Source organism: Canis aureus, chromosome 4 (assembly GCF_053574225.1).
Source record: "Canis aureus isolate CA01 chromosome 4, VMU_Caureus_v.1.0, whole genome shotgun sequence".
NCBI lineage: Eukaryota > Metazoa > Chordata > Mammalia > Carnivora > Canidae > Canis > Canis aureus.
In genome coordinates this window covers 86,652,657-86,679,308 of record NC_135614.1, presented here as the reverse complement: position 1 = coordinate 86,679,308, position 26,652 = coordinate 86,652,657, and the positions used below count along the sequence as shown (strand labels likewise).

Sequence of the window (26,652 nt, the reverse complement as noted above, 5' to 3'; positions counted from 1 at the left end):
GCCAGTGGGAAAATGTAACTACTCTCTGCAGCAGCGATGACTAGAGGTGAAGCTTCCAAGGCTGACTACACCGGCTCTTGAAGATACACAGGAAAGAAAGAACAATGCGTATGGGGCCTCTATAACAAGAACAAAATTCCCAATTTTCAGGTACCTTATTGACAGTTACCTCTTCAGGCCACTGAGAAACATCTGTATTCTTCTTCTCTGTTACAAGATGTAGTTCCTGGCCTTGATTTATTCAGAATGTGAAAGTGAAATGTATGGGAGTCTGTGTCTAAAACAGATCTAGCAGATGTGTGGAGACGGTGTTACGCAGGAAGGGAATTAGCACAGGTTTGGAAACCAAGTAAATGTGATGCTCACGGAGCTAAACCACTGTGACTTCATCACCGACTCACCTTCCCTGAACTTCCTTTCTTAGCAAAACGCAGATATGACCCACATCCTAATTTTATTGCGAGGATGAAGCGGAGTCATTTTTAAACCGTTTTACGTTTGAGTATCAAATGATAGGCCTTCATAGATAAATATCATGTGCTCTTGGAAACCTTGAGTCTATTTAGATGAGAAGGTTGATGAATGCTAAGTGCTGCTTTTTTTGTTTGTTAGTTCTTTCTTGTGTTGTTTTTTTCTGACACAGGGTTGCAAGCACAATGAGATCTGAATAAGGATTCTTCTGGAATGAACAAGGGTCTCCGTACAAACAGCACGAACTACTGTTTGTTTCTAAAAAATCTATCCGAAAATTAAATTATTTATAATTCCTTATTCAGCGCATATGGGTCATTTTTATTTGGAAACTATATGAGAATAAAACTCTTGCTTTCATCCATTATATCATAGGTGTATGACTTTGCTTCATCAGTGAATCAATCAATAAATAAATCAATTATTCAACAAATATAAAGAAGAACTTGTTGATACCTAATGTGAAATTAATTAAGGCATCCTATAGTAGCTTTTACTTTTTTTATATATATATTCATTTTGGTAGACATAGGCCAGTAAGTCATCATATTTTACTTATTCAGAGCAGTATATTTTCATATAGAGATAGTTCCTATGGGTTACTAACATCCTTCATACACATTCCTAGTATTATATTTGAAATTTGTTAGATTTAGGAAACAAACTTTTTTTTTTCTTAAAGAGTGAGTTCTTAGCTTACTTTCCTCTGTCATTGAGAGATACTTAAATACTAAAAAAAGGCAGATTCATTTATACTTCCCACAGTATTTCAATGAACTCATCGTTCCAGATACAATTTTAATATGTAATATAGTGACATTCCATAGTATATCTACTTAATTCCTTGGACCAACCTACAGGTATAAGTAGCCAAAGGGAGGGTCATGTGGGAGGATATGTTGAGGCAGATACAAGGCTACTCTGACATGATTATGACACACCATTATGTCCCTACCACCTCTATCTATATGCGCTCACTGCACCCTGCATGGAATGATCATCCAGGTAACATCCACATTAAGCGCTATTTGGAAAATTATATGATCAATAATCAATAAGGTACTACCCGTGAGGAACTGGTAATCTTCTGGCGAAATCGACAAAAGTGCAATTATTTTGGGTCGGTTCAGATTTGTCCTTAGTCCTTAAGGACCCTCGAACGGACCAGTTCCCTTTGCAAATCTTACCTAATATCACACTGGCACACACACAAGGGCCCATTTAGGAGAGCTTCTTGCAAAGTTGCCACCATAATCTATAATTCTGGGTAATAATTTGTATCCCTATAATTACTCTCTTTTCTGTCTACAACATATGCATCATTTATTTCTAGTGTGTGTATTAATGCATTAAGTAAAGAGATGCGTTACACTGGTGTGATGGAAATTCAATATTCAAATTAGAATTTGTGAATCAACATATATGCAGACAAGTTCTGACCATAGCAAACAGTCTCGATAATTATTCAAGGATTTTCCTTAACAGAAGCAAGTTTAAGCCAATTCAATGCCCCCAGTTCATCATGGGGCACTCAGTTTCCCTTTGATTATGAGGATATAAACTCCGGATAATTATTTGCCATGTGAAAATGCACTGGAATGCTATTTCACATTTCAATAACAAAATTTTAGTTATCAGAGGCACCTATTATTTTCATTATGCCCTGTCCATGTCACTATAAGAAATGGATTTAAAACGTATGTAGTGGAAATCTATATTTACAGTGATTTACCTAGAGAAACATCAGTTGGCTAAAAGTATAGACCTCTTTCAGTTGCCACATTTTAGATACTTGTAGATACACAATGTGAGGGCAAAGCAAATTTATTTGAGATTTTTGCCTTCTAAACTGCAGCTTTTATAAGTTTTACTGACTATGATCAATAGATGGGATAAAGCTTAATCAATACACCCGCCGTGGGATATTACAGCGACGTGGCCTCATCTTAAATTTAATAAAAAGTCACACACCTGGAGTATAGCTTAGATTCATTAAAAGATTTAAGGTTCCCTTAGCTTATTTTGAGGATGGAAAATACTCCACAATCCATATAGCCAGAAAATAATCTTTCTGAAAAACAAAAAACAAAAACAAAAACAAAACAAACGAAAACACAAGAACCATTTGCCACTTGATTGTATTGTGCTTAATAAAATGGGCAACACATGTAGCACACAGATGTTTTAGAAAGCTTTTAAACTTCCTGAACCAAGATCCTGATCGAAAAAAAGAAAAAAAAAAAAACAAAAACATCTAAAGAAGTAAAATCTCCATGCAAAAAAAATATGCTTCCCTTTGTTATCCATGCCTGCAAGTGACTAAGATACTCCTGAGTTCTAGAATGCCATGGAACCGGGGCCCCTGGGTGGCTCAGTGGTTGAGCATCTGCCTCTGGCTCAGGGCGTGACCCCGGGGTCCTGGGATCGAGTCTCACATTGGGATCCCCGCAGGGAGCCTGCTTCTCCCTCTGCCTGTGTCTCTGCCTCTCTTTCTGTGTCTCTCATAAATAAATTAAAATCTTAAAAAAAAAATAGAATGCTCTGGAACCATGTGAAGCATTTATTATTTCTTTGAAAAAGTTACATGAAAACTATGTGGGCCTTTAGTCTCCAGTCAGTAGACTAGCAAAGCCTCCCTAAGCCAGGCCTCATGTATTCATTCCAGGGCTAAAGGAGCTATGTGTGCCCACCCAGGAAATAAGTTCTTCTCCTGGGGTCAGGACTGTGATTTGGGGTGGGTGCCACCACACCCTAGGCTTTTAGGTATACTTGAGCCCCCAAATGGAAAAAAAAAATCTACAGGAGTCTTCATGCCTTTCCTGCAGCATGGTAAAGTGGCCAGGCCCTTCCCCATCCTCTCTGACTAGTTGGCTGTGGGGGTCACTCGGTTTCCTCGGTCTAATATATCTGCATCTTTCCAAGAACCGGCTGCCTCCATCATCTTTTTTCTTTTTTTTTTTTTTTTTTGTTTTGTTTTGCCTCCATCATCTTGAGGTCCCTTTACATTCTTGGATGTTGTGTCCGCTACTTTTTAATAGTCACATGATGTAAGGTCACATTTCTAGAAAGCTCTCTGGCTTCTCGCGTCCAGCATAGGATTGCTTGTCTCTCTGTAGCTACGTAGGAGATTTCCTGAATTCTATTTGTGATGCATCGGAAAGTGAGTACAGCCTTTTTAAATCAAGTTTTTTTTTTTTTTTTTCCTCTGCTAGTAAATAGCCTGGTTCTGATTTTATTTTAAAAATACAAGGTGATGATTATGTTGCTGCAAATTGCACATCCTTGTTTTGAGTTAAAAGAGACAAAGCTAGACGTGGTATGCTCTCAGAAATCTGAAGAATCTTACTAATAGTTTAGAAAATTGAAACACAAAGACTGAAGTCAGGAAGCTTTGCACAGATGCCTGTAAGCCTCAAACTCCCTTTCATTATCAATTCTACAAACTTGGAGTTAATTGCATTTCAGGGCACATTGCAAGGTACATCTTTTCAAAGTACGTTTCCTTAATTAGTACAAACATTTGGTCCCTGAGAAAGGTGGAGGTATAGCCTGCTTTTGTGTTTGTTAATGTTTTCTATTTTTTATTCACTGTTTACACCTAGAGGCCTATGTGAATGACACATTTTTATTAAAATCAAGAATAAATATTATGTAAATTATGCCCCCAAACAGCAGCTATGGAGTCTAATTATTTTAAGGCAGCTTTGGAAGGATTCATTTTAGTTTTCTAACCAAAACAAAACAAAAAGGATAATGTATGATGTGTATGCTGATGGATTTGTACGTCTCAATATTAGCATTTGGAGACAATATGTCAATCATCTTCGCATCAGAAACTGGGAGAATGTATGTCACAGAGCAGGTGTTCAATTAAAAGCTTCTAATAGGGCAGCCCGGGTGGCCCAGCGGTTGAGTGTCAGCCTTCGTCCCAGGGAATGATCCTGGAAACCCAGGATCGAGTCCCACGTTGTCGGGCTCCCTGCGTGGAGCCTGCTTCTCCCTCTGCCTGGCTCTCTGCCTCTCTCTCTCTCTATGCCTCTCATGAATAAATAAATAAATAAAATCTTAAAAAAAATAAAATAAAAGCTTCTAATAATATGGAGCCATTATTGAGGCAATTGATAATATCATGGGGGAATTAATTATATATAAATAATTCATTTCATTAAATGCACTGTGTATGTTGTAACATCCACATGGCTACACACGTATGTAAAACACACATACTGGTATGTGATCCCCAAAAATATATTTTCGGAATTTCTTTCTATGAGTATAACTACTCCTCCAGTCCAATGGACAATCCAGTATGGTCTACTTCACATTTTCAGCATTACTGATATTTTAGACCAGCTCCTTCTCTGTTGTGGGGACTCTTGTGAATTGTAGGATGCTCTAGCACCATCCCAGACCTCTACCCACCGGTGACAGTATTCCCCCCTCAGTTGTGACAACCAAACACGTCTTGAGTTATTGCCAAGATGGTATGTGTAGGGGGTTGTTCTTGGGCAAGAACCCTGTTCACTGTGGAATGAGCGTTATTTTGTGCATGTCAGGGTACATTGAACAACACTGACTCCATTTTTTCATCCCTTTAGTCTAGTTTTTTGGAACATACATTCTAACCCTCTTTGGAAATTTGTTATTTCATAAAAATAAATTATAGAATACATCATTAATATCAAATTTCAGTTTTTAAAAGAAATCTTACCAATGTTTATCAAATAGCTTCCCATCAAACTAAGAACATGAAATATTTTTCTCAAAGTGTGTTGTCTCCTTTTGGTAAAGGATGGCCACACTTACAAATATCTTCTACACTGCTAGAGTTTTTAACGTTGTTAGAAGAATTTTACTTATCATTACGTGTCAAAAAAATTGCTGAAATACAACATTCCATGGAATAATGAATCATAATGCACTTCTCCCTCATTTGACAACTAAGCTTACTGTCTTATGTTTCCATTCCTTAATCAGAGATCAATTTCTATACTTGGGTTTATGCATATTATTTTGTATAGTTTGCCTATCCTGCAGCTTCAGGCAATGCCTAACCCTTGCTATCAGTGTGACAGAGGGGTTATCAATGGACAAGGTTGTTGTACTCGCAGATGGAATAGGATTGCTGAGTATATACGGTAGTGCACAGAAGATGCATGAGTGCTGTGGCATTTCTTTCTTGACCGAAATAATAATCCTTATATGAAAGAAAATTGAACCCCTTTACAAACATTACATCGATATCAAGGAGAATATTTGCCATGATAGCTCCTGTTGAAAAAGATAATAAATGAAGCATCTGAGACTACGGACTTGACAGGAGAAAAGCAGACACATTTGCTATAGATTTCAAACTATCTAGGACCTTAGGATTATGCAAGGGTATAAATACAAGGTAACTAAAGAGTCTTGTAAATCAAGACACCAGATTTCCTGCCCTGGTCTTCCCACCTTCAGGGAGTAAGTATTTCTCTAAATAGCATTTAATGGTGTCTTGGACAGATTAGAGTTTACTGGTGACTACTAGGTGCAAGCAACTCTGTTTAGCATTTCATGAACATTGTTTTATGCAGTCTCACAATAACTCTGAGAGATAGATGTTAATCTTCTTTACAGATAAGGGTAGATGATCGCCTAAATGCACAAAACTATTGTGACAGAACCAGGAGACACAGATGGGTATAACTCCCAAGTCCTTATTTCGTACTTTAGCTATGCTTCCTATCACTAAAGACTAAAATTTCTCGAGTTTATAGTTAAATATTTCTATGTAACTTTGCCATTCACTTATGCTCACGTGTTTTAAGTGAAATGAAAAATGTAACCAGTGTGGTCAACAATATACAATTGACCCTTGGAAAAGCCAAGATTTAGAGGTGTTGACCTCCTCCACATGCACACAGTTGAAAATCCACGTGTAACTTTTGACTTCCCCAAAACTTAAATGCTAAGCCTTACCAATAACATAAATGGTCGATTAACACATAGTTCATATATGTATTAGATACTGTATTCTTACAATAAAGTAAGCTAAGGAAAAGAAACTAATCTGAAGAAAATCATACAGAAAATGCATTTGCAATAGGATTATCAGGAAAAAATCATCTATAAGTGGACCTGTGAAGTTCAAGACCACGTTGTTCAAGAGTCAACCACATTCAAGGAGATAGCTACATTTATTCTAAGTTTGACAGAAACCCACCCACTACATTACTGAAAAAAATTAATATTATAATTTAATTACCTTAGTAGAAAATTACATAGAAATAAAATATTTCACATTTTATTTTATTCATTTTAAAGTATTATGAGAGGCAGTAAAAAATCTTTGTACGTCTACAAGATTAGAGTATTTCATACCTTACTAAGCTATTAGCACTGTCAGGATCTTGTGCCAAAACTGTGCCAACAACAGTCCCGATCTTGGCATTTTCATAGACTTCCATGACATAGGAAGGCATGGAAAAGAGCGGTGGTTCATCCACATCTCCAACAATGATCTTCAGCATGGTGGCATCTTTAAAAGGACCCAAGTGAGAAAAGCGAAAATCAAGATGTGTGTTTGCTCCTTCTATGGTGAGAGTATATGACTTCTTTTTTTCATAGTTCAGTGGCTGTATGGAAAAAAAAAAGGGGGGGGGAATATGTAAGATTTCCAATAGTATGACCAGCCATTACATTTCAAACAAGCACTTTTTCTGCATTTTTTTTATAACATCCATGGATAAATTTCAGTCAATCTATTATCATTTATCAACAAGCTATGCAATTTGTCTTCACAATAACATCTAAAGCAAAAATCATGAGAAGTCAAGTCTGAATCAACTGTAATTTTTCACAGCTATAAATATGACAATAACTAGAAACAAAAACATATTTCCCATAGGCGAAAAAATAATGCCTTTTGGAGACTCTCTTCTTAGTTTCTAGTAACCTCCATCTTCTCTTTAGTCTGCATTAGCAATCTTAAAAAATATTTACTAATAATTTTTAATTAAAAAAAACATATTTTTGTTTTGCATTTAAATAGCTTATGTGCTATCATTGAATTTTTAATTATTCATCATCTTAGTTTTATTTTGCTTATTTTAAACTTGATATTTTATTTTACAATCTAATAAACTTTTCAATTCAACATTATTTTCTTAGATCTTAGCAAAATATTTTATATAGACTTTTGAATCTTATGCTTACTGTTTTAATTGTATTTATTTTCTGTTTTGCTGATAATACCATTTCACATATTTGTTTTGTTTTCATATTCTTTAATATATTATGATGTTTTGATCAATTTTGTTCTTTAAATTATAATCTATTTTTTGTTTATGCCATTTTTTTATCTTTGAGTCCATATCAATAGTTTCTCATAATCCTTCTAGGTGTTTTCTTTTCTCTCTCTTTTTTTTTTTTTTTTTTTTTTGTCTCATTCTTTTAAAATCACCCAGGAAATATATAATTTTCTTCTATTGATAATATAAGTAGGAGTCATGAATTCAACTTAGAATAATGAATAACAACACTTCAGTGTTTGTCAAAAGGGATAAAAATAAAAAATATATATATTTTTTATTTATTTATGAGAGAGAGAGAGAGAGAGAGAGAGAGAAAGAAAGAGAAAGAGCACACAAGCAGGAGAGGGGCAGAGGGAGAGGGAGAAGCAGACTCCCCGCTGGGCAGGGAGCCCCACATGGGGCTTGATCTCAGGACCCTGGGACCATGACCCAAGCTGACCCATGACGCAACACTTTACTGACAGTCTAAATATTTTATATTCTATATTAGACCAGGTGCTCCAACATGGCCTAATATAGAAAATAAAATAGTAAATAGAATAATCTCACTGTATATTTAATGTCATAAAACATACTAGATACTATGAAAATAATGATATAATAAGGATATAAAATCAGAAATAGGGGTGCCTGTAAGCAGCTAGGTGTTGTTTGTAAGAGGAAGTACTTTTTCATATGACTGAATGTGAAGTGTTAGACATGATGCATAGAGTAGACTCCCTGACCTAAAATGAGCTCCAATTTAGGATTAACAATGTCAGAGATTTCATAGTGATGTTGATGCAAAGGAGCCAGATGTCAGCCTTTTTAGTGCCTGGTGAAGTATCCGTTGATACTTTCCTGATTAATATTTACGTGAAGAAACCGAGTATTTTTTCGTACCTATTTCTGCCACTGACTTTACCCTAGCACGCTTCAGTCTTAAAGCATTCATTCTTGGCAGCATCAGAGAATGATTATTTCCCATGGAGAAACTCAGATAATTTTCTTTACTCTAAGAGCCAAGGAGAAGCTGATTAGAAAGAGTGTCCTTAATGGGATTTTATAAACAGAACGATCAATCCTCCTGATGATTATTCCCCTTATCTCTCCTGAATTGCCTTGGAAAATTGGCCTTCCCAGAGACTGAAGATTGCATAGAAGGAAAAACAACCATTTAATTTCCAAATGAGATATTAAGAACCTAGATCCTCTCATCCATCTCAGGGACATGCATGAGACTGGGCCATTGCAATATTTTACAAGTTTTTATAAGGAAAAGTAAAAATATAAAAAAATCTTAAAGACTCAAATTCTTCAAAGTAGACCACATATATCATATATACACATTTATATATGATAATTGACTATATGTTTTAAGCATATATTTTAAAGAAGAATTGATTGGTTCTGCAGCTTATGACCACCAATCAGGAGTCATTTCCTTCTGAGGGAACTTAAACTAGAAATAAATTGCCCTTTCATTTTCCTTGATTTCTCTCTCCTTAACATTAGTGAATGAGAATCCGTCTTTAACTAATTCAGTGAATCTCATCCAAATTTAAATAGCCTATTCTAGAAACAGTACCCACTTGCTGCCTATTAGGAATGGGGTGGATGAATAAGATCCTTGCTAGGTGCAGAGGAACACGAGCTATCAGAATCCAGGTATTTTGTTCATGGAAAACAACATATGTTTAGATCAACGTAATTTTTTTAGAGTCAACCTCCTGCATCTGGTAAACTTTATAATGATTGAGGGTCTTCTCTTTGGACTTGAGTTTTTGAGACCTTAAAAATGAAACAAAACACCAAACAAAACACAGGTTTTTTTTTTTTTTTTTTTTTTTTTTTTTTTTACTAGTAATGTTTAACATCTTTTCTTCATCATCACACTGGATTTTAAAAGTCATCTCCATGCATTCATTGTTGTAGGCTTTTACCTCTTTGTGACTCTCGATGAAATTGAAATACGTAGGGGTAATTTTGGCCACCTCCACACCATCAAATATTATTACCAAGCTGTGCATTCAATATGACAGGAATCTCTTGGTTTGTCTTAGCAGGTCCCTTGGCAACTTAGATGTCATTTATCTTAACACTAGCCTACTTACTGCTAAGGTACAGGCTGTTTATGTGGACACATGATTTCATGCTTATGATTACCTACTATATATTTAACTATCCCAAGGCAGGGATAATCATTTTGTAGGACTTGTTTACTACAAGATGGATGGCAGATGGATGGACAGGGATCCGGCTAGAGCCACTAAGGAATGAGAAGATTACTTAAGGTGGAGACAGTGATTTAGAAGCCAATAAATTAATGGAAATGAAAATATTTTAACAACTTAACTTATGTAGAAAATCTGTGGTGCTAAATTGCAAATATAGAAAAACTGGGAAGAAATCATACCATTTTTTTCTTGAATGGTAGGATTATGGATAGCATATAAAGTATTATAACTCTTTATTTTGCATTAAAACTACAATAGTATATAGATATTGGATTAAGATTAGGATTATCATTTTTGCTACTTCTCCAATTTTGGCAAAGCTGTCCAAATACTCATCACCACGTATTTTATTTTTTTTCCTTTTTTTAAAATTTATTTTTATTATTTTTTTTATAATAAATTTTTTTTTATTGATGTTCAACTTGCCTACATACAGAATAACACCCAGGGTGCATCCCATCAAGTGCCCCCCTCAGTGCCCGTCACCCATTCACCCCCACCCCCTGCCCTCCTCCCCTTCCACCACCCCTAGTTCATTTCCCAGAGTTAGGAGTCTTCGTGTTCTGTCTCCCTTTCTGATATTTCCCACACGTTTCTTCTCCCTTCCCTTATATTCCCTTTCACTATTATTTATATTCCCCAAATGAATGAGAACATATAATGTTTGTCCTTCTCCGACTGACTTACTTCACTCAGCATAATACCCTCCAGTTCCATCCACTTTGAAGCAAATGGAGGGTATTTGTCATTTCTAATGGCTGAGTAACCACATATTTTAAACTGATCCTCCAGTAATTTCCTAGTAATCATTTAGTTCTAGTAATTTATTTAGAACTCTGCTTATGGTTGTACTTTCTATAGTTACCATATTTTTTAACCTAAAAATAGCATATCAAATACAGTATATCAGGAATGGTGAAATCTATTCATCTAAAGCTTGTTTTTGGTGAGATAGTGGAGGGAAAATGATTAAAGAAAAAGCTTGAGGGGTGCCTGGGTGGCTCAGTCTAGGTATCTGCCTTCAGCTTAGGTCGTGATCTCAGGGTCCTGAGATGGAGGCCTGAATTGGGCTCCCTGCTCAGTGGGGAGTCTGCTTTTCCCTCTCCTTCTGCCCCTCACCCCCACTTATGCTCTATCAAATAAATAAATAAGTCTTAAAAAAAAGAAAGGAATAAAATTTCCTAAGCCATTGAATTACCACTGAAAGCAAAAACATGAAATGTCTGGTTGATAGATTTTTTTGTGTTTTTTAAAAAACATAGTTATTTATTTGAGAGAGAGAGAGCATGAGAGGGAGGGGGAGAAGAGAGTCCCCTGAGCCCCATATGGAGCTTGATCCCAGGACCCCAGGATCATGACCTAAGTAAAAGGCAGATGCTTAAATGACTAAGCCACCTAGGCACAAAATGTACATTTTTCCTGCCTTAAAACAAAACAAAAACGGATACAAAATAACTTCACACACATGAGGCAATTCTTAGGAACTTGATAGAGGGTATTGTTGATGAGAATAAGAATCTTTTTCCAGTTCTATATTAAAATACCAACCGTTTGTGCTTTTAGGTCTTTCTTACTCTATTCTGACACCATTCACACTAAACAGTGATCAAAACACTCAAGCTAAATAAAAATATTGAGGAGAGTTCTTCCTTTTAGAGCTATCTGAAGAGGCTTTGGAAGGAAAGTCTTTGATAATTTGGTCTGCTCACCCATTATCTACTCCATAAATTTTGCCTCAGCAAGATATATTGTGTAGGGCATAGAATTTATAATTTAAATATAGTTTATTTCATTTAACAAAACTGCAGAACTACTTCAACTTTCTAGTTTTGGAAAAATGTAAGTATGGATTATCAGTTTAGCGTTTAATAGGTAAGCAGGAGACAAAGGTATTCTACTGGAGATTACTAATATAATATTAATGTTTGGGAAGAAATATTTCAGGAACACCATCAACTTTTTTCTTGCATTTTCACATATTTTGCCTTGGGTTTAATTCTCTAGACAAGTTCAGTTGTGGTTCAAGCTCTGTGAGTCACAAACACAAACTTCCATATCAGCTCACATTTATCAAATGCTATAATTAGTATTACCAAATTTAGTAAACTGAAATTATTTTCGATAGAGAATGTGTCGGTTATCGCATGGGACATACTTAGTTAAGAAATTACAATTTGATTGAAATTGGAATTTAATTAGGTGTCCTGAGTTTTATCTAGCAATGTTAACTATGATACAGTCATGACAATCAGAGTTGCTAGTTAAATATAACAGAAACACATAATGACTGCAAATACAACATGGATATGTATTGACAAATCTCAACTATAAAAAAGAAATTGCTGGCATCAACAATGTATGGCATACACAGAAGATAATTAAATATGGTTCAGTGTAAGATATTTATTTCTCTAACCTTAAGCCATCCAAACATTCCTGGGATCATCCTACTTGTGGTGTGCTCTGTTTTACTGGAATGGTGCTTAGAATGACTCTGTAGATATTCAGAAATAAGGTTGCTTAATATTTTTCTATTGGTTTATCAGGTTTTTGTGTTCACGTGTTCAGTGACTGAGGACTCCCACGACAAATTACCACAAACGAGGTGGCTTGACCCAACAGTAATTTATTCTCTCCCAATTCTGCAGACAGAGTCTGAAATTTGCCCGGGCTGACCTGTCTTAGGGCTTTAGGGAATATAATCTGTTCCTCATCCGTCCCAAAGTCTGTGACTTCCTCAGTATTCCCAGGGAAGAAAATACCCCAGCATGGTTGGGAATTCAATTTACATTCTAATTCAGCCACTTGTAGGATGAGACCCCAGGTTGGGTGTTCAGAAATTTCCACTCTGCAGCTATGGGTCATAAAGGTAAGGAAAAGACATGGATTTCAGGTCATTGGTGCCACAGCTCTATTGGTTAGATGATGTATTCCCCAATATAATATTCCCTCATGTTAATGTTCAGAATTGTTTGCCTTGATCTCCACACTTGAAGGACAATGTAGTTAAATAAAAAGCCCTTGTCTCCCATTTATTTTACTTAGTATCTGCTACATACTGCTCCATGCAGACCTAAAAGTAATTTCCCACACAAAGTTTCCCCTGACCCTCTTTCATCTTTGAAAAATTGGCCCTCTTATCTGTGAGCTCATAACAATTTAAGTAAACCTATACTATTAGCATTTGACATCTTGTATTATAATAATGTTTCACATCTACTCCGTTTTCTCTAAGAGAAAGAATATTATCTCATTCATCTTCATATTTCAGGTATCTGGCCTAATTCCTAGTACATGGTGGGTGATTAATAGCTCTTCCTCAACCTCAAATATAGTGATATTTAGAGAACAGAAAAGTGCTATTACATGGTTTACATTCAAAGGATGAAAAATTCTGAATTATTTCCAAAATATGAGTAGCTGACACTTAAGTGCAACCTAAACAATTAACATATATTAACTCATTTAATCATCACAACGCTTCCACGAGTTATTAATTTTTTTCCTATTTACAAGTGAGAAAATCAAGGCGCAGAAAAGTTAAACTTGCCCAGGAACAACAATCGATAAGTGGCATAAGTGGATTTGATCTCGGGCAGTGGGACTCTATAGGCCCTGGAGCGCCATGCTATATGCGGCCTGAAATCTTTAGCACTTAAATAGTCTAATAGAGCGTTCCAGTTTGGTGGCTGAAGATGAACAGATATTTAGTGGCATATAATGTCCTCGTATCTTTTTAAGTATTTGTTATAACACTGAAAATGAATCGATAACTTCATTAATTATAATTTCATTAATTCTGGCTACCAGAACTCTGAGTGCCTCCATCATTTGCCTTAATTCAAAAACTCACAGAGCTGAGAAACTTAAATGCTTTTCATACAAAATCCTCTATTTCTTCTGTGCCTCTAGAAGGGCTTATTCTGGTATAATTTTAACTTCTCCAGCCACTGGGGCTTCTCTTACTTTTCTTTAATTACTGCTCACTATCCTAATGCAGTTCACTGTCAATGAGTTGACTCCAATTTTCATTTTAAATTTTAGTTTCTTAATTTCATCCTATTATTCCTAGTAATTACTTTTACATATCATTGCTCTCTCTAACTTATAAAATACTTTTTCCTCTTTAATATTAACATATTTCACATTACTGGAGATAGTTCTCATTCCCATCAATCATTTTCCTGCCAGTTCTACATATTTGGGACTTTTTAATTGTTTCTCATTAATCACGTCTACTTTTCATTAAATCACACTGGTATATTCTTCCTCAGGACTTACACAACCATAAGTAGAAAGATACTGAAAACAGCATTCAGCCAAGTTGCTCTGAATCAATTCTTGGAGTTCAAAAAGCTTGTAAAATTATCTTTTTCTTTTTTTTTCTTTCTTTTCTTTTCTTTTCTTTTCTTTTCTTTTCTTTTCTTTTCTTTTCTTTTTTTCTTTCTTTTTTCTTTTCTTTTCTTTCTTTCCTTTCTTCTTTCTTTCTTTCTTTCTTTCTTTCCTTCTTTCCTTCTTTCTTTTTTTTCTTTCTTTCTCTTTATAGTAACAAGAGACTCCTTATGATCTCACCTTGGTCGAATTGTTAAATTGCCCTTTCATTTTTCATGCAGAATGGGAGGATAATAATGGAATCAATATCTGTAGTTTCATAACTGCAAATGTCATTTCAGTAATGCCAAAAAGTGGCCAAATCTTGGAATAGTAACTGATATTATTATTAATTTTTAATTTCCGAAAAAAGTTTTTTAAATGACAATATTTTGGCAAAACATAAGAAAAATGGTATGGATTTGAATAATGTTTCTTCAGTTAGTTTTTCTTATTATGCCATGTCTTGTGGTCTTGTCAGAGATCTTTCTTGGATGGTAGACATTCTGTGGAGTATAGAACCCATGTACAAGTTTTCTTGTTATAAATTTCTCTGTGTGGAAGAGTGTAATGCTCATTCAATATTTATAATTCCAAGGATTTCGATACAAACAAATACTACATGTTTGCTTACTGTCATTTGAAGACTGCAAGAATAAATGGGACATTTTTATTTCAAATAACAAATACACATATACTCTGTAATATATACAAAGTATATTTATATATTATACTATATTATAAAGTATATTTATATATCATACTATATATAAAATATGTATATATTTTATACAAACAAATACGTAGGTGTATTTCCAAATGCCCACACATACGAAAACTTGCCAATGGTCTATGGATATGAATAGCTTAACTCATCAAGATGTTTCAATAGATTATCAATTTCCAACTAATGTACTAAATTATATTATAGAAATATATGTCTAAAAAACAGTTAACATCCAAAGTAGTTTCAGCTGATATCTATCATTTCATGGCCATACCTCTGTACAAATAGTAAGAACAAAGTTGCCTCAAAGCAGTCCTCTGACAAAAGTCATTTCAAATATAGTGATAGATTTCATTGAATTTAAATGTGGACTCCTCTCTTAGCTCCTGGTTGAAGCGGAACTATTTCCCAGAATAAAAATAGTGGCTTGAATGAATTTTTTTAAAGATGTATTTATTTATTCATGACATACAGAGAGAGAAGAGGCAGAGACACAGGCAGAGGGAGAAGCAGGCTCCATGCAGAGAGCCCAATGTGGGACTCGATCACTCCCTGAGCTGAAGGCAAATGCTCAACTGCTGAGCCACCGAGGTGTCCCTGAATTTTTGGATAATAAAAATTCCTAGCGAATGGTCAGGCTTTTTTATATTTATTTTATTTATTTTATTTTTTATTTATTATGATTATTTTTAATGGTCAGGTTTTATAAATATTTTAGTAGAATTAGAAACCTATTTCTTCTTCTTTTTTAAAGATATATATATATATATATATATATATATATTTCTTTATTTTTTATTTTTTTATTTTTTTGAGAGAGAGAGATCAAGCAATGGGGAGGAGGGACAGAGGGAGAGAAAGTCTTAAGCAGACTCCACGCTGGGTGTGGAACCCCAATGTGAGGCTCACTCCCAAGACCTCAAAATCATGATATGAGCAGAAACCAATAGTCCAGTCCGATACTTAACTGGCGTCACCACCCAGGTGCTCCAGAAACCTGTTTCTTCTTGAAAACAAAGTGTCCATGCGTTTGTTTCTATGGCATTTGCAATAGGTTGGGATGTCTTATTCATTGTGCTTTGTGGCTCAGAGCTCCAAAACTTTAAAAATCCAATGGCAAGGAACAATCTGATTCTTACTTTATCAGTCAATGCAAGGCAAAGATATAATCAAGACAAAAATCAATAAATATAATCCACTAAACAACCAAAAATGTGGTTATTTGGAATAGACCTAGTATGGTTATAATTAAACATATTTCTTTTTTTTTTCTCATAGGATTAATTTAAACTTTAAAAGAATACTTCTATAAGTTTTTATGTTTATGTTATGGTCCATTTCAAATCATTGCTAAATAAAAGTATGGTGATCTTTTTACACACTGAATAGTATGGAGATTAAAAAAGCATGAGGCTTTTAGTTGCAAAATTATTTGGCTAGATAGAGATACACTTATTGCATAGGTAGATATATATCCATGGGAATTATCAGTGCATTCACAGTGAATTAATTAGAATGAGGCCTTCCTACTTTATCAGATCTAGTAGATTTAAGAGGGATGTAGAATTACTATATTTTCTATAGTGAGAAGTTAGTGAATTGCTTACTCCAATATGCAAAATAGAAAAGATAATCCAAAGAAGGATATTTGTGACTGAAACACACCTAGAAACATGAAACTACCACAGTTTGGCTATCGTGGCCATTGCTGCTATAAACATCAGGGTGCAGGTGTCCCGGCATTTCATTGCATTTGTATCTTTGGGGTAAATCCCCAACAGTGCAATTGCTGGGTCGTAGGGCAGGTCTATTTTTAACTGTTTGAGGAACCTCCACACAGTTTTCCAGAGTGGCTGCACCAGTTCACATTCCCACCAACACTGTAAGAGGGTTCCATTTTCTCCGCATCCTCTCCAACATTTGTTGTTTCCTGCCTTGTTAATTTGCCCCGTTCTCGCTGGTGTGAGGTGGTATCTCATTGTGGTTTTGATTTGTATTTCCCTGATGGCAAGTGATGCAGAGCATTTTCTCATATGCATGTTGGCCATGTCTATGTCTTCCTCTGTGAGATTTCTGTTCATGTCTTTTGCCCATTTCATGATTGGATTGTTTGTTTCTTTGGTGTTGAGTTTAATAAGTTCTTTATAGATCTTGGAAACTAGCCTTTTATCTGATAGGTCATTTGCAAATATCTTCTCCCATTCTGTAGGTTGTCTTTGAGTTTTGTTGACTGTATCCTTTGCTGTGCAAAAGCTTCTTATCTTGATGAAGTCCCAATAGTTCATGTTTGCTTTTGTTTCTTTTGCCTTCGTGGATGTATCTTGCAAGAAGTTACTATGGCCGAGTTCAAAAAGGGTGTTGCCTGTGTTCTTCTCTAGGATTTTGATGGAATCTTGTCTCACATTTAGATCTTTCATCCATTTTGAGTTTATCTTTGTGTCTGGTGCAAGAGAGTGGTCTAGTGTCATTCTTCTGCACGTGGATGTCCAATTTTCCCAGCACCATTTATTGAAGAGACTGTCTTTCTTCCAATGGATAGTCTTTCCTCCTTTATCGAATATTAGTTGCCCATAAAGTTCAGGATCCATTTCTGGATTCTCTATTCTGTTCCACTGATCTATGTGTCTGTTTTTGTGCCAGTACCACACTGTCTTGATGACCACAGCTTTGTAGTACAACCTGAAATCTGGCGTTGTGATGCCCCCAGATATGGTTTTCTTTTTTAAAATTCCCCTGGCTATTCGGGGTCTTTTCTGATTCCACACAAATCTTAAAATAATTTGTTCTAACTCTCTGAAGAAAGTCCATGGTATTTTGATAGGGATTGCATTAAACGTGTATATTGCCCTGGGTAACATTGACATTTTCACAATATTAATTCTGCCAATCCATGAGCATGGAATATTTTTCCATCTCTTTGTGTCTTCCTCAATTTCTTTCAGAAGTGTTCTATAGTTTTGAGGGTATAGATCCTTTACATCTTTGGTGAGGTTTATTCCTAGGTATCTTATGCTTTTGGGTGCAATTGTAAATGGGATTGACTCCTTAATTTCTCTTTCTTCAGTCTCATTGTTAGTGTATAGAAATGCCACTGATTTCTGGGCATTGATTTTGTATCCTGCCATGCTACCAAATTGCTGTAGGAGTTCTAGCAATCTTGGGGTGGAGACTTTTGGGTTTTCTATGTAGAGTATCATGTCATCGGCGAAGAGGGAGAGTTTGACTTCTTTTTTGCCAATTTGAATGCCTTTCATGTATTTTTGTTGTCTGATTGCTGAGGCTAGGACTTCCAGTACTATGTTGAACAGCAGTGGTGAGAGTGGACATCCCTGTGGAAGGAGCCTCGGTGTCCAACGAAAGATGAATGGATAAAGAAGATGTGGTTTATGTATACAATGGAATATTACTCAGCTATTAGAAATGACAAATACCCACCATTTGCTTCAACGTGGATGGAACTGGAGGGTATTATGCTGAGTGAAGTAAGTCAGTCGGAGAAGGACAAACATTATATGTTCTCATTCATTTGGGGAATATAAATAATAGTGAAAGGGAATATAAGGGAAGGGAGAAGAAATGTGTGGGAAATATCAGAAAGGGAGACAGAACGTAAAGACTGCTAACTCTGGGAAACGAACTAGGGGTGTAGAAGGGGAGGAGGGCGGGGGGTGGGAGTGAATGGGTGACGGTCACTGGGAGTTATTCTGTATGTTAGTAAATTGAACACCAATAAAAAATAAATTTAAAAAAAAGAAACATGAAACTACAAAGATAATATTCAACTTGAACTTTGAAAAAAATCTTTTAGAGAAGAAGGAAAGAGAAGATTACCAAACACATGAATGATAACATGCATTATGTGGCAAAATTCATATACACAGAATATTTTTGTATGCCTATCAGTGAATTAGATAACATTAAGAAAAAGGAGGGCACAATAATAACTACATGGAGCAGTCTGAAAAGTATAATTAAAATTTGGTGAAATAGAGGAAAAAGCAAGAGAGGATGAAAAGTAGAAATTGAGGAATCATTGTAATTTTTAGGCAGACACAGCTTAGATCAAAACTTTCATCTTATTTCATCCATTTTTTTTCAATAATTATCTTGTAAAGCACTTAAATAAGAAAAAAGCAGATTCAAAGACTTGAACTAATGCCGTAAGTGTCTCTACAGCAGGACCAAACGTTGTATTTCCTCTGACAGTAAGGATCATATTTCCCACTACTCTTCACTGACTTGAAGACCAAACTTAAGTATTCAGGCTTAAGATAAGAGACACTGTCTATGTTTTTAAACGCACTTGAAGAAAGAAAATGATAGTACAGATGATAATTGCTGAGAGTCAGGAGAGCCAATAGGGTTGGATCCTTGAATTGAAAAGAAAACAAATGGAATGAGTCCTATAAAGAGTGAACATTTACATGGAGGCCACAGTAGAGAATCTGAGAAGCCCGAATTCCCAGGAACAGAGGTTTCTTCCAGAGGAATGAGTGCATCAACTTGCATTCATCCTTATCTTTTTTTCCACCATTTCCACCCAGTCAGGCTCCATTAAACAATGAATGAAAGCTATCAGAGTGTATTTACAATGTACCTCACCATGGACCGGTGAATTCAACTTGGCAATTTTCTGATAAAGGAATCATAAGGACAGGAATGAGCAGGTGCTCCGCAAGCCGATTTAGAAAGCAGTGCTGAGTTTGATCTTTGGGGAGATTAGCAGTCGTGCCTTGCTGCCTAAGGTGAGCTGCCTCAGAGATTAAGTAAAGGACAGATTTTAAAGGACCTTTTGATCCGTTTCCTGCCACCTCTTAAAAGTTAAAATGCAAAAAAAAAAAAAAAAAAAAAAAAAAAAGAGTTAAAATGCACTGAGTTTCAGAGTGTATTCTTCAAATTGCAATTATTTGCTACGCACGATATGTAGCAAAATAAAGTCACTCAGATTAATAATCTTAATCTGAAGGACTGAAAAGTTAGATGGACGCAAACAGGAACGCATTTTGGAAGAAGTGCAAACTGGATTAAAACATAAATTCACGGAAAAACTGGAAGACAATTTGAACTCGTTAATTGTGGAGATTATTTTGAGTATATCACACTACCATTGACACAACTGAAACAATTCTCATCTTGAAAGTAATGATTGTATGTTAATTAAATATATGTTCTCACATATGCACATAAGCTGTTTTGCCTTTGTTTTTTTGCAGACATCATCAAATTAACTGAGGCCATGTGGGATGCTAAAATCCCCATTGTTCTTACTCCCATGATATATACTTGCATTTCAGATCCTTCGTGTAGTCAAACCATCCATCACCCTAACTTTTTGCAAATATGCTGTAACTTCCTACTTTATAAAGACCATAGTGCTCAATAGGCAAGAGCTGCTCCCCTCTCCCACTTCCCCACACCAGCTGGAGCATTACAAACTTATCTGCAACCATTTACTTTGCACTCTTGTTTGATTCTCAGGGAAGGAGTCAGATCATCATGGGTTATTCCTTTTCACTTATGACCAAATCCTATTCAGGGTTATCTCTACCCTAGTCTATCTTTTTATATCAATTATCCTTTCTTTCGTTTGCTCAGTTTTTGTCTCTATTGACCTTTTAGTCATCTGCATAGAAACACATTCAGTCTCTCCACTTATAATTAAAATCCTAATTTTATAATGTTCTCATTTATTTGTTTTTGGTTTTGTTTTTTTAAGATTTTATTTATTTATTTATTTATTTGAGAGAGAGAGAGAGAGAAAGAGAGAGAGAGAGAGAGCATGAGCAGAGGGAGAGGGACAAGCAAACTCCCCAGTGAGCATGAGGCTCCATCCCAGGACCCTAAGATCAGGACCTGAGCCAAAGCCAGATGCTAAACCTATGAAGCTACCAGGTGCCCCTCTCATTTATTTGTTTTATAACATTTCTCATTAAAATTTCAGGAAAGATAGATTAAAATGAGAAGTATTTTAGGTGAAGACACCAATATTTTTCATAGGTTAGTGATGACTACTGTTCTGTAACTATTTACACCCTCTAAAATCTACTTTGCAGGTCCCTTTTGAAGGAACTCAAAAACAAGTTAAGCCTCAATTGTAATCAACATAAAATGATATTGGAAGAATTAATACAATTTTATATAGATCAAATAGAAAAATATATACAAAACACACAAATAAATAATTATGTAGATAGATGATAGATAGATGACAGATTATTTCAACGTCTACAGGAGCACATCAGAATAAAATTTCTCAGCCTGTATTTTGAATATATCCTACAGTAGAATCATCTGGAGTTTTTGTTAAGAAAGGCCAATTCTTCAGGCCCACCTAAGTCTTCTGAGAAAAAAAAAAAAAAAAAGTAAAAAGTAAAGCCCAGGGATCTGAATGTTACTAGATTTCCAAGCTGAAATTATTCAACATTTAAGGCACACTGCATTAGGAGACATATTTAAATCCTTTGTTGATAATTTTCTATGTTCCATTTAATTTTCATAAGGACATAAAAATATTGTACTCCTAAAATAAAAAAAAATGATAGATAGATTTAGTCCACTAACAAATTCTTCACAATAAAAAGAGTCAGGGGGTTAATAGTTCCACTAAAGCTATATTGATGAATCCATGATTGTCAAACAAAACCTTGTCTCCCAGTGAGTGTTAGCTAACATGATAAAGATTTTTACGCTAGTTAGAAAAACTCTTAATGTTACTTAGGTTAGTACAACATAGAAGAATGGCACTAACAGAACTGGCAGTCATGATAAAGCTGTTATCTGGAAACAAAAATGGTGGGCATATTCATGGTATACTCTACGTTAGATCTTCCCACAATATATATATATATATTTTTTTTTTTTCTAAGAGCAGCTCCAAAATAGTAGACATAGCCAATAAAAAAGGAAATATTTTATCATTTTAGTGAGCTGACAATATGGATTGTTCATACCAACATGGATCATTCATGGAAAAATGGGTAAATTGCCTAAATCAGAGAAAAGTATGTTCTTTTTACCTTTTTTAAAGAAAGGATCCCTTCTCTGGTCTCTTTGTCGGTGGATATGGAGAATATTCCAATACCATCACCATTAATGATGGAGTAAGTCATGTCAGCATTTGAACCAGTGTCTGCATCGTTTGCTTTGATTTTCCCAACAGCTGAACCAACTTGAGCTGATTCAGGAACATACAGCTGATAATGCTCTGAAAAAGATTTCATATTAAAATTATTTGATGATAGTATAGTTCACAAGAAATAGTTTTGCAAGAAAAATACATGAAAATGGTTAGACCACGCATTCAAATGAACATCATATTAAGTAGTATATAAAATGGATGTGCTTTCTATTTTAAATATTAGTAAATTGATTAGTAGTGAAATACTAGACTAACATACACTTTAAAATATATGTAAAATAACCTACATGAAAAAAATTGTAGATATCTTAATATAAAGTATTTTATTAGCTCTACATCCCTCAGCAATAGAAAAAAAGATAAGGGAGAGCAAATTTGCATTCTTATGTTAAGCAAAAACTAAATTACTTAAGTATTAGTGTAATACCCAATGCATTTCTCCTTCCAAGAAGCATGTGAAATTAAAAATATGAGTTCAAAAGCTTGAAATTCAAAATTTAAAATTCAAATTGATAATAGATAAAAGAATATAGAATATTTGTAAATATGATTATTATTCCAATCAACAAACTTAAGTTTAGTAAAATGTATAGGTTCCTGACAAAAAGAGACAGTAAATGTATTTATGCATTTAATTAACATGTATTCTAGGTCAGCTTCTGGAAAGATTTTGAAGTGGTTTTATATAATAAAGTCATAAATAAAATAAAATTATTAAAATTAATAAAAAGAAGATGTGGTTTATGTTTACAATGGAATATTCCACAGCCATTAGAAAAGACAAATACCCACCATTTGCTTCGACGTGGATGGAACTGGAGGGTATTATGCTGAGTGAAATAAGTCAATCGGAGAAGGACAAACATTATATGGTCTCATTCACTTGGGGAATATAAAAAATAGAGAAAGGGAATAAAGGGGAAAAGAGAAAAAATAAGTGGGAAATATCAGAAAGGGAGACGGAATCTGAAAGACTCCTAACTCTGGGAAACAAACTAGGGGTGGTGGAAGGGGAGGTGGGCGGGGGATGGGGGTGACTGGGTGACTGGCACTGAGGGGGGCACTTGACGGGATGAGCACTGGGTGTTATTCTGTATGTTGACAAATTGAACACCAATAAAAATAAATTTATTTAAAAATTAAAAAATAAAATTAATAAAAAATAATGACAAAATTAAAGAATGAGAAAGATAAATATAATGACTTCGTAAGATGATGTAGTATTTGTGTTTGAGTTAATTTTTAGACTATATATATTAAAATACTGTTGATTATATAAATCTCAAGACCTCATATGCAGAAATATATTTTTCGGCATGTCCTGATACTATATGTTTACATTGAACAATTTTAAAAAAAATCAGTTTGTTCTGATACTAAATTCAGAGAGAGCTCATAAATCTTCCCTTATAGAAAGTTGTGAAATACATATTAAGAAGCATAAATGTTCATTACCAAGTATTTTACTGACAAATTAGGAACATATCTATTAAAACAATTTATTTATCATAGAAATTCTCAAATAAAAACATACGTAGCAGGAACCTTGAATTAAAGTGTAATTGTATAAGAATTTCAACCAAGACTAAATGGTGATTTAACACTATGCATGGATACAATTAGACTATATAGATAAGTGAATGTGGAACCTGCATGAAAATAATTTCCTAAACCAGAATTTTGTTAGATATGGTATGATAATATTTTTTAAATTAATATACCTGGTACATATATGGATTACTCAAATTTATTCTAAAGATACAATTGTATGTTTTAAAGTGCTATTTGTGGATACTAAAGATTGATTTATATATCTGTGTTTATTCATTACTCAACAGAGATTTTTCTCAGTTCTCTGTGATTAACATTTGTGATGTTACCTGACATTAATTTTTAGTTCACCGGTCCTCACAAACTTAGCATTTCCTGGGTAGACTTCCTCTGGGAAACACATGTTCCCTTAACCTTAATCATGTATTTTTATCAGGATTTGTCACATTGCTAAACATTCTACCCATCTTGATATATTTAACTGACCTCTGAATGGTGTGAGGCCCCAATTTCTACAAGACTCCACCTTTCTGCTTGAAGTTGATTTGTGAAAGGGTAGGCAGTTGATTCACAATGATCCAAAGAGAGTATATTCCCCATAATGTTGGAACTGGAACTAGGAAAGAACTCGAGTCTCTCTTTGGTGGCAAAGCTATGAAATGTTGGGAGGGGCTTCTGACGAGAGTCCTGTTTCCAAAATTCATGTTGAAGTACCTAATCTCGGCACAAATTTAGTATCAGGAAAAAAAGCCATAACTTTTAGAATCTCTGTAATTATCAAAATATTCCCAGGCAGTTATGTATAAAATAGGACATTGTTCTGTAAAGGAAAGAAAGAGAGAGAGAGAGAGAGAGAGAGAGAGAGAAATAAATTACAACATATGTCTCCTTTTTTTTTTTGCCTGAAGTAGAAAGGATAGGATGCCAAGCTTCTGGTTGCTAAAGTCTCTAAGTTGCAGCTCAACTTTCCACAAATTTGTAAGCCTCCCAAAGGACTCTCAGCTGATAACACATTTGTAAACAAAAGAAGTCTCAGTTCACAGAGACAAATAAGCAAATCACAGAATTATTTTGGTGGTAATGTTACAAAGTCAGTTGTTTTTACAAAGAAAGTTGCAAAAAACTGTGTAAGTTGGTCATAAATGACTCAAGTCCCAGGAAACATCTAGGTCCCATCTTATAAGAGAAACCATACCCCTGGAAGAGGATACTAATACTTATTGATACATTCTAAGAATTGCAAGTATATTATGTCTTTCCCATTCATTATGCCCCATTAGACAAATAAGAGCATATTAGTATTTCAACTTACACACTTCCATAAAGTTGAAAATTTTTGAGTTGTAAATTACATTTAACATGTCACCTAATGGGCAGCCTGGGTGGCTCAGCGGTTTAGCCCCAGCTTTGGCCCAGGGCATGATCCTGGAGACCCTGTATCAAGTCCCAAATCAGGCCCCCTGTATGGAGCCTGCTTCTCCCTCTGCCTGTGTCTCTGCCTCTCTCTCTCTCTCCCTCTCTCTCTCTCTCTCTGTGTGTCTCTCATGAATAAATAAAATCTTTAAAAAAAAATGTCACCTAATAACTAGAAATAGCTGATAAGATTTATTTATAAATCAAAAGACATTTAGGATATTTTTTAGAACTTCCAAGGACTGAATCAAGAGCCAGGCCCTAAAAACTGCTATAAATTCCAGGAGAATAAATACGGTGAGGCTCCTTAGGAAAACACATGCCAAATATATTATTTATATTATATTATATGTATTTATATATCTATTTTACATATATAAAATACCAAAATATATGCCATATATATATATATTTAAATATATACATATTTATTTATTTAAAAATAGGTATAGAAGAATGGTGCCTGAACATAATAAAGCCCATAACAATAAGCTCAAGCTCATAGCTTAAAAATCATACCCAATGATGGAAAATTACAAAGCTTCCTTCTAAGATCTGGATGAAGACAAGAATGCCCAGTATTTCCACTTCTAATCAAAACAGTACTGGGAAGTTCTACCCAGAAAAGTTAGAAAGAAAGAAAAAAAAAAAAAAAAGAGGAATCCAGTTACAGAGGAAGAAGCAATATTATCTGTTAGCAGATGTCAAGATCTCATAGGTAGAAATCCTTAAAGAGTTAAAAAAATAGTATTAGAATAAACAAATTCAGTAGAGTTATGGGATACAAAATCAAAATACAAAAATCAGCTGTGTCTCTTTACACTAATAAACCATCCAAAAGGAAATTCAGAGAATGGTCCAGCTTGCAATAGCATTAAAAAGAATAACACACTAAAAAAAGAAACTTAACCCATGAGGTGAAGTGACTGTGTGCTAGAAAATTCAAAACATCGATGAAAGAAATTAAAGGAGATGTGAATAAAGGAAAGACATCCTATGTTTAAGGATTGAAAGACTTAATATTGTTAAAAGGTCCATACTACTTACAGCCATCGACTAGGTCAATGCTATGCATTGCAAGCACAATTCTGATGGTGCTTTTTCACTGAAATAGACATAATATCTCAGAATATGGAGCTCCAAAGATGCAGAATCAATGAAACATTTGAGAAAAAAAGAACAAAACTAGAAGCTTCAAGCTTCCTGATTTTAAAATATATTACAAGGCTACAGTAATTAAAACAGTATGCCACAGCATAAAGACAGACATATGGCCCAATGGAACAGAATAGAGAGCCCAGAAGTAAACCCAACCTTGCAAGGGCAGTTGAATGTTGGTAAGAGTTTCAAGAGTAAACAATGGGAAAAACAGTTTCTTCATCAAATGGTATTGGGAAAAGTGGATATGCATATGCAAAAAAACAAAAAAACAACAACAGAAAAACAAAACCTGAAATTGGACCTCTACATTAC

The 26,652-nt window shown here is 34.8% G+C and overlaps 1 protein-coding gene across 9 annotated transcripts in view; it reads right to left on the bottom strand.

Moving 5' to 3' along the window:
- The window catches only part of CDH18 (cadherin 18), a 951,119-nt gene that overhangs the window by 70,335 nt on the left and 854,132 nt on the right, over positions 1-26,652 (bottom strand). For all 9 annotated transcript variants that reach the window (XM_077896372.1, XM_077896374.1, XM_077896375.1 and 6 more), the window contains 2 exons: positions 22,094-22,281; positions 6,832-7,085 (listed from right to left, as the gene is read on the bottom strand). In XM_077896372.1, coding sequence (XP_077752498.1) covers positions 6,832-7,085; positions 22,094-22,281 — 442 coding nt within the window. The remainder of the gene's footprint in view (positions 1-6,831; positions 7,086-22,093; positions 22,282-26,652) is intronic.